This window comes from Ailuropoda melanoleuca, chromosome 13, assembly GCF_002007445.2.
Source record: "Ailuropoda melanoleuca isolate Jingjing chromosome 13, ASM200744v2, whole genome shotgun sequence".
NCBI lineage: Eukaryota > Metazoa > Chordata > Mammalia > Carnivora > Ursidae > Ailuropoda > Ailuropoda melanoleuca.
In genome coordinates, this window is record NC_048230.1 from 79,452,796 (window position 1) to 79,473,687 (window position 20,892).

General features: G+C 41.8%; 1 protein-coding gene across 1 annotated transcript in view; it reads left to right on the forward strand.

Moving 5' to 3' along the window:
- PLCB4 (phospholipase C beta 4) overlaps window positions 1-20,892 on the forward strand; it is a 384,913-nt gene that overhangs the window by 207,693 nt on the left and 156,328 nt on the right. The window contains exon 3 of the mRNA XM_034641608.1: window positions 4,805-4,903. Coding sequence (XP_034497499.1) covers window positions 4,820-4,903 — 84 coding nt within the window. The 5' untranslated portion in view covers window positions 4,805-4,819. The remainder of the gene's footprint in view (window positions 1-4,804; window positions 4,904-20,892) is intronic.

A 20,892-nucleotide genomic window follows, 5' to 3' on the forward strand; every position in this document is an offset into this window, starting at 1 on the left:
CTATGCACACATAAATGTACCTAGAGAAATATGTAGGTTTCTCTCGTGTCTGTGTATTTACAGAGGTGGTATTACACCATTCTTATTCTGTAGGCTGTGTGTTTAGGTAAATGGTATCACACTGTTCATGTATCATTCTGTGCTTCCTCTTTTTATTTAATGGTATGTGTTAGACCTTTCACGTTCAGGTTGAGTTCATCTTGTAAGGTATGCCAGGGTATGCATATACTAGACTTTCCTCCTTAATCTCTTTAGGTAGTGAGTCACAATGATCTGCTTTCAGTGATGAAACATCCCGAATTCTTCTTTTAGCAACTTTCTGGGATAGATTTGTTCATCTTTTAGCTAGAATTTTTTTCTCTGTGAAAATTGAACTCTAGCGTTGGTTGGTGTTTTGTTAACCTACCTTATTGTGTCCTTGTCCAGGACCTGATCATGGGACTTGTGGTATGAGTCAGGTAGTAACTTCCTTTTTTCCTATGTCCTGGAAAAATGTTAGGTAAGTAGGATTTGCCTTTTCCTTGAAAATTTGGTAGAACTCACCTATAAACCTATGTGGGTCTAATCCTTTATTATTTTTTCAGTTTCTGCCAAGGTAACTGTTCAGCTTAAGTGTTCTCCTTTTTTGAGTCAAATTTCTTTTAACTTTGAAAAACCCATCCACTTTATTTAGGTGTTCAGATATTTTGGTTAAAGTTACACATAGTATTCTGTCACATGTTTTTCTTCTCTTTGTAATTATACCCCCTTGTCATCATGAACGTTGTGAGTTTATACATCTTCCTCAGCCTCTTCCTTCCCAATCCTTCTCTCTCCCCAACACTCTCCAAATGTGTATCTAATACGTGAGTATTCAGAAAGCAATTAACTTTTATGGATCATTTTAAACAATTTTTGGCTATATATTACATACCTAGGTTTTGATATATAATGCTCCCCCTTTCATTTCTAGGAAGTTTATAATTTTTGCTTTGGCTATTCTGCTTTACTGAAGAATTATTTAGAAGTCCATGTACGTTTATATTTAATTTGTGTGCGTATAGATTTTATGCACTCTCTCATTAATTTGTAAGTTGGCCTAGTGGGGGGCCAATGAGCATGGACTCCTTAATTTCTGCCTTTTGAAAAATGCTGAGGTTTCCTCTATGGCCCAATTATGATTAGATTCTGAGAATATATGTGTGTGAGGTAGCTGGAATACAAAGAGGGAGTGGGGCGCCTGGGTGGCACAGCGGTTAAGCGTCTGCCTTCGGCTCAGGGCGTGATCCCGGGCGTTCTGGGATCGAGCCCCACATCAGGCTCCTCCGCTATGAGCCTGCTTCTTCCTCTCCCACTCCCCCTGCTTGTGTTCCCTCTCTCGCTGGCTGTCTCTATCTCTGTCAAATAAAAAAAAAAAAAAAGAGGGAGTGAAGAAAATATATAATAATAATATCTGTTATATTCAGGACTCAATATTACATATAGGTATTTTATTTATGTATATATGTAAAGAAAGAGGCAGGGGCATGTCTAATTTCAGTAATGTATTTAAATTAAGTCATCTAAATTGTTTTGGTTAAACTAGTAAGTGTGATATTCAAATCCTCAATATTCTTACATTTTTGTCTCATTCCATTAATTTCTGAGACTCATTCATTGTCTCCTAATATGCTTGTGACTTTGTCAAACTTCTTGGTATTTTACCAGTTTTTCAGTATATGTTCTGATGCTATGTACTCACATGCTTTAATGTTAATAACTATTACGTAATTGTGATCATCCCTTTTCCTAATATGATTTCTCACCATCTCTTGCTGTTTTCCCTGAATCTGTTTTGTCTGCTACATTACTGTGGACACCTGCTTTCTTTCCTTCCTAGCATGTGCCTATTAGATCGTTGTTTTTTTTTTTTTCATCCCTTCATTTTCAAATTTCCTGTATCATTTTTATTTTATAAATATTTCTGGTAAACAACCATAATGTTACCTAATGTCAAAGGCTCTGCCTTTGCTTTTCTTCTCTTTTCTTTTTTTCTTAAAAAGATTTTATTTATTTGTTAGAGAGAGCACAATGGGGGGAGAGGCAGGCAGAGGGAGAGGCAGGCTCTCCAGTGAGCAAGGAGCCCAATGCAGAACTTGACCTAGGACCCTGGGATCATGACCTGAGCCGAAGGAAGACGCCTAACTGACTGAGCCACCCAGGCATCTGAGTCTTTTCTTTTAAAAAGTGAATTTCCTGGAACTTTACATCAAAAACTAAGGATGTACTGTATGGTGACTAACATAATTAAAAAATACTATTAAAAAAATAATATAATAACCTGCAAAATAAAAAAATAAATAGGAAATAAATCAAAACAAAAATAAATAAATAAAAAATAAAAAGTGAATTTAGCTCATTCTTATGTATTAGAGCTAGGGATGTGTTGTCATTTTATTTGGTGTTTTGCCCTTATAGTGTGTTCTTTTTCCCCTCCCTCCTCACATCTATCTGTTTTCTTTTTAAAGGGGACTCGTGTTTCTTTGTTCTGTTTTCCGCTCTAATAATGTGCAAGTTTTGCTTTCTATTTTTAATTTCCTCTAAGAACTTCTTAAATTCTTAAACTTGTATTTTTCTGCCAAAGTCTAGAGTCTTAAATACCGATATTCCACTCCCAAAATGGTTTACCTCCCTTTGGTCCATACTTCCTTCCCTCTCTCCACTTCAGCTGCCATAACCTCTGTATTGATATAATCAGCAATCTGGGAGCGAGATTTTTACTTCTTTATCTCTTTTTTTGTATAGTAAGTAAAACTTAAGAGTAAATGTTCTCTTTTTTCTTCTTTCTTCTCTCATTGTCTCTGCATTACTTCCCCATATCCCTTCTCTACATTTATTTTTCTTCTTGATAGAGCATGTAATACCTTAAATCTTTCAGAGTAGGTCATTAAATCTTTCGGATACCTTGTAAGTCTGTAAATACCTCTATTTTCTCCTAAAAATTAAACTGTTAGTTGATCAGACACCATTTCAAGTTCAAAATTATTGTCCCTCAGACCTTTGAGGTTGCAATATTGCAGACAGTATGCCTGATCTCCATCTGCTTATCATTCACCTCTGAATTGTCTTCTCTCTGCGCATCTCTGAGGAATTTTGTAACTTCTCTTCATATCTTTTGTTCTCAGTGTCACCGGAAAGTATGTTTAGGTCTGTGTATTCCCCCCCCCCCCCCCCCCCCGCATTTATCCCACTTGCATTAGTGGATTTTTTTTTTCAACTGAAGACTCAGATAGTTACACTGATGACTCAAATTTGAATATGCAAATATTCAGATTTCAGAAATATTCTTCCACCGTTGCTTTGATTTGTCCATCCATTGGCTCTGCTTTTCTCCTTCTAATAGAAGAAGCTATTGAGTTGGGTGGTGGTTTAACCTTCAGCTTTCATTTTCCATCTTTCTGAATTTTTCCATTGTGCTTTCTTTTTGTGTTGCATTCTCTGAGAATCCCTTGGCTCAGCGCTTCATCTGAGTTCTCTTTATTATTCAGCTCACCTGTTAAGTTTGATTTCAACAATCTTTTTTAAATTTCTAGACTTCTAGTTAATTATATTTTTGGAACTGAAGGCACTGTTTCCTCCCTTACCTCCCACACTTATTAGCCACACTTAAGCCAAAATCGGGTTCTATCGGTCCTGTTAACTCTGTTTTCTCGGGTGTCAGTTCTGCTTATTGGGTTTGGTGTCCGTCTTCCATGTTCTTGGCATTGCTTAAATATTCGATAACCCTTGGTTGATTGCTGACCTTTTCATTGAAGATGTCCTGCTTGCAACTACTGCAGGTACACCATGGTGTGTAATGCTAACAAGTGTGGGTAGAGGGAGTGCCCACTTCTTCCTAAGTGCAGGCAGCTACCCTGGAGAATGTCCATGTTCTTTTTCAGTGTCGTATATGCTGCCCATGATAGAAAGTAGACCTTCTGCAGTTCCCTGAGTGGCCCAAGTAAGGAAGGGGTGAGAGGGCTATTGAGAGAACCAAGAGCAATACAAAATTCCAGCTATTCCTACTTGATTCTGCAAGCCATCATCCAGTGGACTCCTCTGCCCATGTGTCCGCCTTCAGGGTCATAGTCTAGGCTTGCAGAATCAACCACCGTTTGCAGCAGTCCTCTCCCATAAATAGGGTCAGGTTTGTAGTTTCTTTTTTCTGGTGCCATCAGATTAAAAAATATATCTTATTATCTTACATGATTTGAAGAGGGAAGGGAAGCTTCCCAAACGATCACCTCTGGTTGATCACTTCTTTGTAGGTACAGTTGACCCTTGAACAACCTGGGAGTTAGGGGCTCCAACTTCCCACGTGATCAAAAATTCACACATAACTTTCAACTCCACCAGAACTTCACTACTAATAGCCTGTTGTTGACCAGAAGCCTTACCAATAATGTAAATAGTTGGTTAACACATATTTTGTATAATATATGTGGTATATACTGTATTTCTACAATAAAGTGAGCTTTAGAAAAGAAAATGTTAAGAAAATCCTAAGAAAGAGAAAATACATTTAAGTACTATGCTAAATTTATTTTTAAAAATCCTTGTATGAGTGGATCCACCCAGTTCAAACCCATGTTGTTCAAGAGCCAACTGTATCTCCCCAGGTTTAGAGACAAGGAGAATGGAAGTTGGAATTGGATGAAGGAAAGAAGAAGAAAGAGGCAGTTTATGGGCTTATTCTGCGCATATGAAGAAGAGCTTTTGCATACACATAAATATAAAGCGATTAACCTTCGATCTTCACTTGTTTTTAAATTTTGCACACTAATGAGATGTTCTTTTTCATTTTTAGGTCTTGAGTATAATCATGGCCAAACCTTATGAATTTAACTGGCAGAAGGAAGTTCCTTCCTTTTTGCAAGAAGGAGCCGTTTTTGACAGATATGAAGAGGTAAAGAAGTGTTATTAATCTTTTCTCTCAAAACATTCTTATAATTATTTCATTTTAATTACAGTATTGAGTAAATAGTCTTTGACATAAGTAAGAACATCTTTGAGATTTATAAGTTGGAATAGTTGGAAAGAGGCAAGTTATGAGATATAATAATAATGATAATGATACTGTAATTTATTGAGCACTTACCGTGTGCCAGATATAATCTCAATAATGATGCTATAAATTATTGAGCGCTCACTGTGTGCCAGACAATCTTCTAAGCGCTTGTGTGTGTTATTTGTTTAATTCTTCACAACAACCTTATAAGGTTGTTGCTCTTATTGCCCTGGTTTTACAGATGGGTTTCGTGTAGTAACAGTTTTTGCCTAATGAAGTGCTTTTTGGCAGGCTTTCTACATAAAACTTTGTATTTGTTATAAATGGAATAGTGATTGGACTTTGTGCTAGTCATTTGCTGGTTTCAGAACAGTTGGATGAAAGCTTTGCATGCCCTGGTTTCTATCATTTATTGTTTGTGCCCTTTGCAAGGTGGCATTGGCTCCCGACTTTCTATAGAGCAGGGGCTTGGGGCCACCAATCTGTTGGGAAAGGTTAGGTCGGTGAGTTGAAGCCTCATCAGCATTGTAAATGCATTGTTTTTCTTGGCTTGTACTTGAGTTTGAGGTGAATTGGGGAAGGGAGGGTGAGGAGACTGTCCCCTCTGAGGCAAAGTGAAACGTAAAACTGGCTGAGACTTCATCTCAAGTCAGAATTGGTTCCTCTTGAAATCACTGGAATATATGTGGTGTTCCACTCAGAAGTTTGGATTGTCAGGCCTTTTCTTGAGGTCTGTGGGCTGACATGACTCAGTACTTGTTGACTTGGTTTTTCCAAAATGTGTATCCTCATACTCTCTAGGTTTATACTGTAGTTGCTTCGTAAGTAAACAAAATTGAGAAGGGCAAAGGATGGGTCCCAGTGTGGTCATATTCCTTGTATTGAATTAAAATATTGAAGTGACGCTATTTACAGTTCAAACTTGACTGCTTCCCTGAAGGAACAGCTAACCGTGTTTTGCTGTGAGAAGACGCAGAAAATATTTCGCCCCCTGGAGGCAACCGCTATTAATTCTTTGGCAGTTTTCTCTTAATCCTTCGTTTCCCTTTTTTCTCTCTTCCAGAGTTGTGATTCTAATCTTTTGAAAATATAAATCAGAACTTGCTTTTTCTCTATTTCAAAGGCTTCCGTGACTCCCTATCATGGGATAAAGTGAAATACAAGGCCTTCCTGAATTTGGCTCCTGCCTAATACCACAGCCTCATTTCCCACCAGTTTCCTACACACACTCTCTGCTTTAGCCATAAAAATCCCCTGGCAATTCCCCTGAGATACTATTCTGTTACATGCTTTGTGCGTGCTGCTATCTTTTCCTAAAATACACTTGTTCCTCCTAGTTTGACTGGCAAACTCCTATTCATCCTTCAAAACCCAGATGAGAAATCTCTACCTCTTTGATATCTTCCTTGAACTATTCAAAAAGAATTGATAACTCCTTCGTGCCACCACTAACCTACCCTTGCACATAGTACACTGCGTTCCCATTTTATTTCCTGTTTTTGTGTCTCCTGTTTTCTGAGTTTCTTGAGCTCAAAGATCATCTTTTACTTCTTTTCTCTCTCTGGGGACTAGCAGGATGCCCGCAACTGCCAAACTCACTGTAGATGTAGCATTACAGAGGATTTTAGGTAGGATTGTTTCCGACTCGGTCTGGTTCTAGTGTTGTTCCTTTTCTTGATAAATGGTGAGTGTGCTTGATAATCTTCAAGATCTGTATGGGGATCTGAACCTCAATAGATTCAAAATATTAGGGTAAATCGTGTGATGGTTTTCATCTTTTAAATTAAAAATGACCACTATTCAACAATTTGATATAGTTCAAGCTTAATACAGAGTGAGTTATTGCAATTGGCTGCTTTTATCCACTTTACCCAGTGTGGCAAAGAAGGCCAGCAACTGGCTTAGAAGCACTTACAAGTGCTTTTCCCTGGTAAGCCGGGTCCAGTTTGGGTGCTAGAGTCACCAAGTTAATGACCATTGACCCTTGTTTATGGGCTGGTGGGACATCACTCCCAGGATCTTCTAGAGTGTCCCAGTGTTTGGCAGTTTCCTCAGGCAGCATCCCAAGCACCAGAATTCTATAGGATTACTTAAAAATTCTGCGTGGCATCTAATAATTCAGAGAAGGTCATTTTGAAGAGATTAAATGTAATCACTGGCTGAGTATCTGGACTGTTGTCATATAAGCAGAAACACATTAGAGGGAAAAATTGCTGTTTTTATGCTTTATCAAGTGAGCTGTGATTTGATGAACTAGAGGTTATTATTTTTACTTCTCAGGATGATTTTCTTTAGCTATTAATCATCAAAACTCACTCATATTTAGAAACTCTGATTTACATGGGCTTCTAAAGGGCAATTGCTTTTCACCCAGGTTCTTCTGAAAATGAGGTAAAGGTCAAAATCTTGAATAAGAATTTTGCTCCGCTTTCAACTTTAAGTGATATCTTATCAGGATTTTAAGCAAAACAGGTTTTCATGTAATAAAGTAGATACCTCTCTTCACAGCAATGTATCGAACGGGAAAGTCACAGTATTAGAAACTGGACCGTAGCCACTTCTTATTACCGTTTCCCAATCCTGTAAGATTCAGTTCTTTGGAGCCACAGCTGCTAAAATATTAAAGGCAACAAAATGCAAGAGAAAAGGTTTGTTTCTACAGTTTGCGCGAACAGTAGTGGGAGATGACAGCTGATGGCAAGTGGGAGGAACAGAAATTAGAGAAAGCACAGCCCGAGCATCCCAAAAGCGTCCTAGCAAAGGGACCATTTACAAAGGGGCATAAATGCCTTCAGTACTGTGCAACAACTGACAATATCATGAGGGCCTGAGGGATCAGCCAAATATTCAATTACTTTCCATGTATGTGTTTAAAGAAGGCAAGGAAGGGTGTTAGGCTGTGGGTGAGCACACGCTAGGTCAGAAAAAAAGAAGTGTTTACTAGTCACTATTTTTTTTTCTAAGATTTTATTTATTGAGAGAGAGAATGAGAGCACGAGCAGGGCGGCGCGGGGAGGGGGAGAGGGAGAGGGAGAAGCAGCCTCCGCGCTGAGCAGGGAGCCCGATATGGAACTCCATCCCTGGACCCTGAGATCCTGACCTGAGTGGAAGACAGACGCTTAACCAACTGGGCCACCCTGGCGCCCCTACTAATCACTATTTTAAAAGTATGTTATTTTGCCAATAATTGTAATCAGTGCAACTGCATTTAAGCATTATTTTATTATTTCTGTATTGCTTGAGAGGTAGGCCACAGTTTTAAAGACCATGTAACATAGCAGCCTGCATTGTAGCCCCTGGTTGTATTCCCATGCCACTTGTAAATCTGCTTTTTATCTAACTCTGCTTGACTCATAAGTTACTTAAATGCAAAATATATTTTGTTTCCCAAGGGATGCTTGTTATTCAGTCTTTATTTTTTTTTTAAAGATTTTATTTATTTATTTGACAGAGATTAGAGACAGCCAGCGAGAGAGGGAACACAAGCAGGGGGAGTGGGAGAGGAAGAAGCAGGCTCCTAGCAGAGGAGCGTGATGCGGGGCTCGATCCCACAACGCCAGGATCACGCCCTGAGCCGAAGGCAGACGCCTAACCGCTGTGCCACCCAGGCTCCCCCTGTTATTCAGTCTTTAAAGCAGAGATTTTTCTATTGTAGAGGCGAGATATAGCAGTACTTTTTAAAACACTTGCAACCCAAATGTCTCCAGCTTAAACAGTGTCCTGACTTCCTTTGATAGCATATTAGAAGGCTGAAGACCTTATGCCCTGGCTACCCTGGGCCCTCCCCTCTTTCCTAGAATTCCTATCTGCTGACACTTTCTTGGTGATGACTCACATCCTCAGTGCCTTCTTACCTTTCTGTTCCCAGGACTGTTCCCTACTGTAGTTTGTTTTACTATCTCAGTCCTTTGTATATATCACCAAATCCCCAGAACAAGAGTGTTGTATGAAATAGACTTTCACATAGGATTTAGGATTGGAGCACACACCAGGGCTCACTTCACTTCAAGATTAAATGTCAGACATGGTGCTGAACAAATTTCCTTCACCAGCCTGACCAGGGAGTGGCTCTCATTGTCTTCTCCTTTTCCCTGCTCTCTCCCACTAAGATNCCCAGTGTTTGGCAGTTTCCTCAGGCAGCATCCCAAGCACCAGAATTCTATAGGATTACTTAAAAATTCTGCATGGCATCTAATAATTCAGAGAAGGTCATTTTGAAGAGATTAAGNATTTATTTATTTGACAGAGATTAGAGACAGCCAGCAAGAGAGGGAACACAAGCAGGGGGAGTGGGAGAGGAAGAAGCAGGCTCATAGCGGAAGAGCCTGATGTGGGGCTCGATCCCAGAACGCCGGGATCACGCCCTGAGCCGAAGGCAGACGCTTAACCGCTGTGCCACCCAGACACCCCTCTTCTTTTCTTTTTTTAATCCCCTCCTCAGCGTCCTTTTCCAATTTACCTATTTCCTCTTTTCCACATGCCTCTTCTCCCAATTAAAAAAAAAAAAAATTCTCTCTCAAGCCAAACAAGCAAAACAGAAAATTTTAGTCCCTTCTCATCCTGAACCGTTTGGAAGCAAGAGTTTGAGGTAAAAAGGGAGCCAGACTCTCCTGAGACTTCACTTTTGCATAACCTCGCATAATCCTTCTAGATTATTACCAACCGAGCTTTGCCTGATGAGAATGGCCCATTATCTGTGCTGCCCATTACCGCGTGTGGCTGCCCAGTACTTGAAATGTGCCTGGTGGGGTTGAGGGAACTGGGTTTTTTACTTTAATTAATTTTAATTTAAACTTACCTAGTGGCACGTGGCCAGTGCCTGCCTTATTGGGCAGCACGGTTCTAGACAACAAGCTCAAACTACAACCAGATTTCTCAACACACAGAAAGAGTTCTCCGTTCCCTTGGTTGGAATCTACAATCGGCTTCAGCCGTTTCTTCTCGGTGGCAGCCAGAGTGGAGATTTAAGTGTTGTATAGATGATTCACCTCAAGCCCTCGTCGCTCCCCATGTCACAGATCCGCCGGTGGGGGCCACCCCTTTTTCCCACCCCTTTTTCCCACCCATGGGACTTTATTGTAACTGAGGCAAGCTTGCCCGGGGTAGAGCCCCCTTTTCTGGCAAAGCCTTGGTCCACCCTCTGCCTCCCAACCTTCTCCCCCAACACACACTTCTGTGGACTCTGTCTGTGCTTCCAGCTGCTACCAGGACACGGGACACAATTATTGCCATCACCAGACCCAGTGGAATATCAAAGTGCAGGATCGGACCAACCTAAAGTAGGGCCGAGTGGGACAGGCTGACGTTGCGTCTTTCCAGGGCAGCTCTGAAACCGAACGGAGGGCCATGCAGCAAAGCTCCAGGCAGCCTACACACCCCAGGCTGTTCATCAGTGAAGTGAAGAATTTTCTAAATATAACTTACCAAAAAAAAAAAACAAAACCCTAAAAACACAACCCTCATAGAAAGTATTTTGGCTTCAAGAGTTATTTAACCTCTCCGTGAGGACACCGGCAGGATGGTAAAGCTAGCTCTAAGAGTGCTGGAGGACCAGAGTTGTACAGTTGTCCCCTTGAGCAACTCGGGGTGGGGCCCTCACCTCCAAGCAGTGAAAACTCCGCAGATCACTTTTGACCCCCGCCCCCAAAACTTAGCCTCTAACAGCCCGCTGTTGGCCAGAAGCCTTACTGATGACAACAACGGTTGAGTAACACATACTTTGTATGTTATATGTATTGTCTACTGTAGTCTTATAATCAAGTAAACTACAGAAAATTTATTAGGAAAATCCTAAGGAAAATACATCTACTGTACTGTATTTACGAACAAAGCAAAAAAACCAAACACCTCCACATCTAAGTGGACCCATGCTGTTTAAGGGTCAACTCTGTATAGTCAGGAGAGGGAGGCTGACGCAGGTTTTTGACAAAATGCGCTACGGAGCTGGTTGCCCTCCTGTGGGGCAATAGAACTGTCACTCCTGTGGTCGTCTTTTCTGCCGGCCCCAAAGCACATGCATCTCTGTGGACACAAAGCAGTTGGAACGTCTCTAGGTAACGGCAAAGAATCTGGGCCCCAAAAAATAGTAACTAGTAGGTCGACCAAAAGTACATTCTTCTATGGAGATAAATCCTCCTTGGGTAGGCCTCTTAGACAGTGTTCCCTTAGATCATCAAGAGGATATACAGCCTTTTTTTTTTTTTTTTTTTTTAGTCTTGCCAAGTTTTGGATCATTTAAACTGAATTGTACTTACAGGGTCAGGATATTAGGGTCAAAGAGTAGAGAGTAGAATTTGCCTCTTACTTGTGTTTGCAGTGAAGGATGCGTACACAGTCACCATGTTGTGCACTCGCAAGACAGCAAGCACAAATCGGGGGGAGGGGCAGAGAAAGAGGGAGAAGCAGACTCCCTGTTGAGCAGGGAGCCTGGCATGGGGCTCTGTCCCAGAATGCTGGGATCATGACCCGAGCCGAAGACAGAGCCTTAACCAACTAAGCCACCCAGGTGCCCCTAGTCTTTCAACTTTTCTAAAAGGTGGATAAAACATTTAATGATTAGTGACAAAACTGAATGAAAAATTAATTTAACCCATGCACAGGAGGAGTGCAGGGAGGTGTTGGAAAGTAGAAATGGTTGGAGAATTGGAGGAAAGACCAGAAGGTTAATATTCTCAGCGGGAGGTATTGCTGATGATTAGTTGATGGTGAGTGGAATAGAGGCTCATGTATCTATTATTTAAAGCTAAAATTGCCAATCAGTCACAAAACCAAAAATAATAACGTCAAATTTGGAGTGGGGAGGTGGAGAAAAAGTAGGGAAATGAGTTCAATGGAGTTTAATTTCAGAATTTTTATCCTAAGGAACCTCTTACTACATGTGCCTGGTGGATATTAGTTCAGAAATTTCTTGTCTTGCCACAAATCTCATTTTCTTCAGACTCCAGTCCCCACTAGAATTGGACATTTAAAGCAAAACCAAAAATGTGTTGAGCTCACTTCATTACCCGACAAATTAAGTGCAGACGTCTCATTTGGAAACTCATCATGTGGCCTAGATGCCCTACCTGCCTCACCCCTCTGCTTTCCCCCAGAGTCAAGTTGTGACAAGGAAGGTGGTAGGTCATGTTCCTTGTGGTGTGAGAGGGCCAGAAGGGGTGTCAGGTGCCAGAGGCTGACCTGGGATGCATAAGAGAGCAGGTCCCCTTCGGGCTGAGTCTTGATGGAAGGGTCAACCAGCTGATCAAAGCACCGCTGAGATGAGGGCCGAGCCCCCAGCTCACTCAAGGGCATACGTGTGGAAAGAAGGAAGTGGCTTGTCCAGCTGGGGCAGAGGGGAGGGTGCTGGAGGGCAAGAGCTGAAGCTACAGACAGACAGTGTCCACACCATGGAGGGAAGTAAGGGGAGAGGTGGGGTACGGGAATGAATCAGAGGATATTCTAACCCAGTGAGTGTAGAAGGAAGGAGAATAAGGACTGTAAGGTGAGGCGGGGGTTTCTGGCACTGGAAGCTGGGGTGGGCTCTGATGGAGGCAGAGAGAACGCTAGAGGGGGGCTATAGTTATGGATACACTTCGGTTGTGCCTCTTCCTGAAACGAACGGCATTTATCATCATATCTTCTATAGTACCTAAGAAACATTTTGCTTATAATAGAAATCGCCTAAGTTTTAGTTAAAAATAAACTGGGCAGAGAGGGAATTGAAGAGCATAACTAGCCAAGAGCATGAACAAATGGATGTGCACTCAAGTTTGAGAATAAAGGGTGCAGACCAGGACGAGGAGCTTGGATTTCTTCCTGGTTGTTATGGGAAGCCATTTCAGTGGGGACTGACGTGCTCTGATAGACATTTTGGAGACAGTTACTTTGGTGGCTACAGGGAAATGGTCTGCGGGGGGGTGGGCACAGGCAAAGTGCAGGTAGGAGATCTGAGTACATGGTTGGAGAACACCAGGAATTTAAGGAAGGTGAGCTAGAGACTTACTCCTTTCTCCTCCTGGCTGTATCTCCATAGAAAATTTTCTTACCATCTCTATGCTACAGTAGAGCTGATAAGGTGGGTNGGGGGGTGGGCACAGGCAAAGTGCAGGTAGGAGATCTGAGTACATGGTTGGAGAACACCAGGAATTTAAGGAGACTTAAGCTAGAGACTTACTCCTTTCTCCTACTGGCTGTATCTCCATAGAAAATTTTCTTACCATCTCTATGCTACAGTAGAGCTGATAAGGTGGGCAGACCTAAGGATTTTGCAGTTCTCTATCTGCCTGCCTTCAGGTACCCTGCTTGTCATCTCAGCCATGTGACTTCTTCCTCGCATACTAAGAAAGTTGTGGCCAGGTGCCTGGGCACTTAGTCAGTTGGCCTGAACATGGAAACAACCCAAAACTGCACCACCTAGCATCAGCCAGGTTTTTGCAAAAACACCCAGGCCTGTTCCTTCCTTTAGATCAGATTTTAAAATTCTTTTTAATTTATTTATTCTTTTCAAGTTGGTTCCACGCCCAGCATGGGGCTTGAACTCACGACCGTGAGAACAAGAGTTACATGCTTTACCGACTAAGCCAGCCAGGTGCCCTAGACCAGATTTTAAAACAATAGGTCTGATAATATTACCTGTGCTTTCAAATTCCCAAAGCTTAGAGCTCGTTGGCATCCAAGCCTGAAGCACTTAAGGAAAAGTCTGTATGGTTTGGAAAATTCCAAAAGTAAGTGGATGTGAAGCCAAAAGACACTGGTTTGAGCCTTGACCCAGACATTTGCAAGTTACGACCTTGAGCAAGTCCTTTCACCAGTCTGAGTGAGCATCTGTCTTGCCTCAAGTGTGTCAGTATATTAGTGCCAGAGGTTCCTAGGAGGATTCTGAGTCATTCATGTGTGTGTGGATTTGTCTTCAGAGCAAAGGCTCTTCCATAGTTGAGACCCTGTCTGTTTTGTTGTGTCCCAGTGCTTATCCAGAGTAAAATGTTCAGTCAGTAATTCACAAGATACCAGTGCAAACGCTTGGCATAAATAATCAGACTTCTAATGTTTTTGCCAGTAAATGGCTTGAACATCTCCCCCGTTTCATTTTTTACCTTAATGAAGAGTAAGCAATTGATTAACAGAAGCCCAGGATAGTCCCAGGTTTTCACTGCATAGATCCCTGGTGCACATTTGCTCCTTTACTTGTGGGTAAGGTTAGAAGAGCAATTTCAAATCACAGAGTTTGCGGACCCGCCCTCTGTCACTATCTGCCTCGGAGTGTGTGAACTGCAGGAAGGACCCACTGCCCTTGATGAAAAGGAAGCATGCCTGATTAGAGCAATGAAAACATATGTGTTAAATGAGAGGTTTTCCAGAGTGCTAAGTACAGACCTAGCCAAGGACTTGGAGATGAAGAAGCCTAAAAGTATTGGAGTTCTAAGAGACAGCTGCCCCAAGGAGAAATAACCAGAGGTCGGGCTTAACTGACCAGCAGATGAAATTACATCAAGGCAAGGAGAACAAGTGTGAGCCTGATTTGAAGTCCCACTAGGAGATATGACATCAAATCTGGAAGGAGCAATGAGGCCTGAAAGGGAAGAAAGGCAAGAGTTAGGAATGTGAAGAGATAAGGGTATAAAAGGATCAGTGATTGGTCAATAATTGTATCAACTTTTGCTGTGTTATTACACACAACACAGCACACCAAAACTTAATGACATAGCAGGGCCAAGCTGTTCTCTACCCTCTTAGGTTCAGTGGCTGGAGCTAGCAAATTAAGCTGACAAAAACCAGATGAACAGGAGAAAATGCATACACATTTTATTGATGTTATTATTTTTACAGCTACGGGAGCTTCACAGGAAAGTGAAAACCCAAAGAAATGGGTAGACTGAGAGGGTTGTATACCATTTTAACAAAAGATGATAAATTGTGGAGAAGTGACAAAAGGGAAAGGGGATTTGGGCTTCTAGGGGCAGTAAATTTTGGGAAGGTAGATATATATGGGGGAAACTAATGGAAGGTAGAGGTTATTTCAGTAAGGTTTGTTTGTGCAGACTCATCTCGGGGCCAGCTTTCTGTCTTCTTGCCCAAAACTCCCTGGAGAGGGGATTTAATTTATGGCTACCTTTATTTCTCAAAAGTTTCTGCTTTTAATCAGATAAGAGAAGCTTCGAGGAGGCCTCTTTCTGCATCTGTTGATTCTCAGTTATTTTCAGTTCACCCTAATCCATATGCCCAAGTGGCATATTTGGAAGTGATGTATTCCTATCCCAAAGTCTAAGATAGCAGCCATGTAGATAGTCTGTGATTCTGTGGGTCAGCCGTCCGGGTGGGGCTCAGCTGGGCTCACTCAAGTGTCTGCTGGGTGGACTTGGGGCTGGCTGATTTCGGGTGGCCTTAGCGAGACCTTCTCCTCTCCGGTCCACCTGATCTGTCATCATTCTGCCAGCAGGCAGAGCTTGCTGTCTCTTGGGGTCAGCCGTGTTTCTGCTGCATTCTCTAGACCAAAGCAAGTCACAAGCTCAACCCAGACTCCTGGAGTGGGGACATACATTCCACCTCTTGATGGGAGAAGCTGTAAGTCACATTGCAAGGGGTGTGGATGCAGGGAGACCTGAAGGATTGGGCTGTCTTTGCAGTCAACCACAGTTATCTTAGGTTCTCTTTATGTAGTCCATCTTCCCGTGGTGAAAGGCTTAGAACAGCGGTCCACATACTTTTCCTGTAAGGGACTAGATGATAACTTTATCAAGTTATATAAGCCATACAGTCTCTGTTACAAATACTCGACTTTGTGGCACAGAGTCAGTCATGGAACATAGACAATCCATAATTGAATAAATGGGCTATGTTCCAATAAAATTTTATTTTCAAAAACGGGGGCATGCTGGATTNGGCTATGTTCCAATAAAATTTTATTTTCAAAAACGGGGGCATGCTAGATTTGACCCACAGGCTATACTTTGCAGACACCTTGCTTAGAAGACAAGTCATGTTGAACAGAAGTGAATAACACGTTAGNACAGAAGTGAATAACACATTTGGGTGGTGAGGATCCTTGCAGTTTCAAGTAGTTACTTTGAGCTCATCATTTGCCCTTAAAAATGTCTTATTTCATTTTTAGGTTAGTCATTCTCCACTTCTTTTCCTTTTTCTCTATAATTATATCAGCTTTGCTGTGTAATCAACCACTTTGGTCTTTCTTCTCTATAAGATGCTCCAGTTTGCTTTGTTCTTGCTTATTGCTCTTTTCATTTTTATGTTTTTTCCTCTCCATGAAGTTTCTCTGGGTTTGCTTTTCTTCATTTCTTCACAAGGGTAGAAGAGAACTCTATCCCCTGGAGGAATAGAAGCATCTCACCCATGAAATAGCGTCTGAGTCAGTGTCATGGAAAAGTCTACGACTTGAGATTCCTGCTTTTCAAGGGTTCAGGAAGGTCTGCTTATTCCTGGAAGACGTGAGATGCATCCACGAGGAAACTAGAGAAGGAAATCTGGGGTGGCAGAGATTTACAAGGAGCTTGTAGAAATGACCGAAACAATATATGAAGAAAGTGTATAAATAATGAACCAATAAAATTAAAATGGGGCTGTGAAGCCACTTAAGTGCTAGTTCTTTGTGGGTTCTATTCAACCTGTAAAGTGTAATTGGGAAAATGCTCAGTATTAGTTCGTTCAAGCCATGCCTGTGACTGTAGGTGAGCAAGTGCATGGCAGCCAAGGCGTCCATTTCATTCAGGCAGATGAGTGCAGCCTTGCGGATCTCCAGGCTGATGGTGAAGAGGCCCGAAGGACATCCAGGCTGCATTCCCTTGGCACGTTCTCTTTGGGAGTGCACTCTGTTAATGCATGTGGTCTAGCCATTGAATTAATAGAGTTCGTTCAAGGTGAACAAATGAACAGTCAAGTGAAATATACGGCATGTGTTAAAGTGAATCATCTTCAAGTCCCTTTTTGAGTAACACAGTTGCGTTTCTTTAAACTCCACTTCATGGAAATCAATTCCCTGTTCTTAAAAATTAGGAGGAAATGTTTGCACTGTTGTTACTGATCTTGGTTGTTTTTAGGGAGGATGCTTTTTCGTCCTTATACTAGAAATATGTGCATGGCCAAGATGAGCGAGCCATCACTAGGTGCTGTGTAAATGCTGAACAAACATTGTTTCATTTAAACCTTAGAAGAAGCCTGTTGTTAGGTAGGTCTCTAACCTACAGATTGCAGAACCAAGACTTATGGTGGTTAAACACCTCATCCGAGGCCGCAAAGCTGCTCACAACTGAGCAGCAAGAGTCCATGTGCTAGCCTGTCGTGGTTCTCAAAGTGTGGTCCTTGACCAATGCATTAGCAGCACCTGGAGCGCTTGTTAGAAATGCAAACTCTCAGGCCCCACCCCAGACCTACCAAATGAGAAACTCTGGGGGTGAGCTCCAGCAATCCCTGTTTAAAGAGCCCTGTGGGGGTGATTCTAATGATACAGCTCAAGTTTGAGGACCACGAGGCATAGAGCAAGTCAGGGAGCTTTGGATTTCCTTAGAAGGAAAAAAAATTAAATGCGTTTAAAGTTCTTTACAGCTGATCTCCCCCAAACAGCACAGATAAAGAGGGGGAACTGTTCAGTAAAAGAAACTTTTCTTTTTCCAGAGTTGAATGTATTAGATTTTATTTCACTCTTCAGCGTGCGGTTGATATCGGTCATCTTCTCTTAAACCGTCAGATGGAGTTAAGGATTAAATGAGATTATTTTCCACATTATACAGAGGAAAGAGAAGCCTAAATCAATTAAGGAATTGCTTATTATTCAACATGTAGTGATCGATGGAGCCTGTCTCCAGAACTGATGTATTGATAGAGAGAACACACATGAATCACAGCTACCTGTATTATGACTTGGGACCTTGAAAAGGCTGCCATTTGCAAATGATGAGGTTCAAAGTATGGCACCTTGGTATGTTGAATATTTTAAGTGGAAGGAGTTTGAAGGTCATTCTGAAGCATCCCTTCTCCTCCCCCACTCCCAAACCAGGTCATAAAAAACCCACATGTGAGAGGTGCCCTCCTTATACCTACAAGAAAGAAGCATCCTTATCTCCAATGACAAAGGTACTCCAAGAAGAATCTGAACAAGCAGGCCTTCTTAAGACCCCTCCCCCCCCACCCAGTTTTCTACACTTAACCTCATACTCCTTGACCTATCTTATTTCTAAATGACTGTCCACACTGTTCATCATACCTAACACAAAAATACTCAGGTTTCACCATTTTTTCTGGTGTTCATTTTCTTATGCAGATTCCCATGTCACATGTTAACAAAATTCGTCCAAGTAAACGTGAAGATCAAATTGGCTTTATTAAACAATTCATGAATTGGGTAGCATCCCACCAATCCATCCAGCAAATAGAAAGGAGCTCTGTTGAGCTGCACTGAGGGAAAAGTTTTTAAAAGCAGAGAGGGAATGGAAAAAGGGGAATTATTAGCAAAGAATGCATTGTTGTAGGCAAGGTTGCCTTCCTAAGGGGGACGGAGGGGGTCTCTCATCACTACCTCCTAGTGCTGACCCTGAAACTCCAGGTTTGCTGGTTACAGGTCACATTACTTGTGAGGTTGAAACTGCAGTTGGTTTAGGTACTAAGTCTTGGTTTGCTGACATGGGGCCTTAACATAAATGACTTCATTTGGGGCCTGTGGTTCTTTTTATTATACATATAACTTATAAATATGCATGCTTTCCTGTTGCTGATCTTTGTCAGTTTAATTTTCGGACCTAGTCAGGGACCTTAAGGGGATTATGGAAAACTTCTTTCTTTTTTTTTTTAAAGATTTTATTTATTAGAGCAAGAGCATAAGCACAAGTGGGGGGAGAGGAAGAGGGAAAAGCAGACTCCCTGCTGAGCAGGGAGCCTGACACAGGGCTCCATCCCAGGACCCTGGGATCATGATCTGAGCCAAAGGCAGATGCTTAACCAACTGAGCCACCCAGGCGCCCCAGAATGTTTTCTTCCCCTACACAGTTTTTTGAAGGTATGTATGATGTTTAAAAAATATATATGTACACACACACACACACACACAGAGAGTAATGAAAGCTGCTTAAATAGTAACCTATTTGCTCTATTTCAGACCATAATTATTATATTACTATATCCAGGAGTTCTTAATTTGATTCTTTTAAGGAAATGAGGATGGAAAGAATTTATTTTTCATATTATTTGCCTCTCACAGCAAATAAATGCCCCTCCGAACACGAATACCTCTACCTTATAATCAATGAAGATCAGCCTTTAAGGATAGAAAAGTATTCACCAGGAGTTTTTTAGTCTCTAATTTTTTTGCGGAGGGGTGGAAACTAGGTAAAATGTACTATATGGAAGGAACATAATATTTTCTTTCAATCCATGAAAATAGACCTAAAATATCCTCAGTAGGGGAGCCCGTCTTTTAATACTTAATATTGATGGATTCATAAACACGTTTTTAAACTACTTACTCTTCAAGCCATAAATATTAAGCAATTGAAATGGTACCTTGTCAAAAACATGTAATGCAGTGTGTTGGCTGAGCCAGTATGGTTTCTGACATGCTCTTTTGGCTAAGGAGTTCCCCTGAGGACAGTTTTGCTGGCACCCCTACTGCTCTCCTGCTATGGATTCTCTTCTCCCTGGTACCTAAAAGGGCAAATGGTCCTCCTAACAAATGAAATGCAAGAAGGACCCTAGTGTTTGGACCCTCACCAAAGTCAAGTTGCCAAGATATTGTTTGCAAATGAAGAAAGGGTTTGTACTAAGTGGTATTTAGGGTAAAAATCTTGGCCAGAGAGCTCTTTCTCGAAGAGTTTGAAATACACATCATTGGTTAAGGGCATGGGTTTGGAGTTAAGCAGAAACAGCTTTAACGTTGGCTTTGCAACTCAAGAAATGGGACTGTAGGCCAGTCTTAAACCCACTGAGTACTAAGCCACAGCTTCCTTGTCTGAAAAATGGGGATGATATTACCTGCCTCACAGAACCATTCCGAGAAATAATTAAGATGGGTATTTCTGGAATGTGAGTTAGCTATACCTCTCTTCTGGTTTAAACCTTCAGGGGCTTTCTAGCTCATTTCAAACAATTTCCAAATTCCTTCCTGTGGCCTACAATCCCTCTACACGATGCCATCACTCTACTGTCCCATTGATGTTCCTTGAAAATACCAGACACACTTAAACCTCAGGGCCTTTGCACTTGGGGGTCCCTCTCTGGATTGCTCTTCCCCCTATTTCATCAGCACACCCACCTCCCCCAAAAAACACACACACACATTACCCTTTTAGATTTTTTTACCTTCACATTTATCAATTCCTGACATATTATTTTTTGTTCATTGTCAAAATTCCCCCTAGAATATAAGCTATGAGAGCAGATCCTTTGTTTTTATTTACTGCTGTATCCCCAGAGAGAAATCACTCATCACCCAACAGATACTAATAAGCACCCACAGTGTTCCAGTGATTCTTTAATTACATATCTGGGACTCAGATTTTTTTGTTATTTAGATAGCTGCTAATTTTTAAGGAATTTTAAGGGTACCAAGAAACTGGAACTGGAGGTCCTTTTTTAGGGGATCTGGAGAAGGGTTAGCAAGCGATCCCGCCTGTGGCAGCCACGGAGGTGCCACTAGCCTCTCCTTCTAGTGGACTCTGCCACAAGCCATGTGGTCAGTAGACAGCCTCCAGCTGCCACAGCTTCGACACCCGTACAACATTCATGCTGCGGTCCCAGCCAGTGAGTGACATGGGACATGGCAGAGGTGCTGAAGCTGGCCCTCATTTGCCCCAGATGAGGCTGGCAGGCAGTCCTTGCACCAGGAGTTCCATCCACCTGGTGGAGACGGCGTCAGGGCCATACTGCAGTCGGAGACCNTTTTTTTTTTTTTTTTTTTTTTAGTCTTG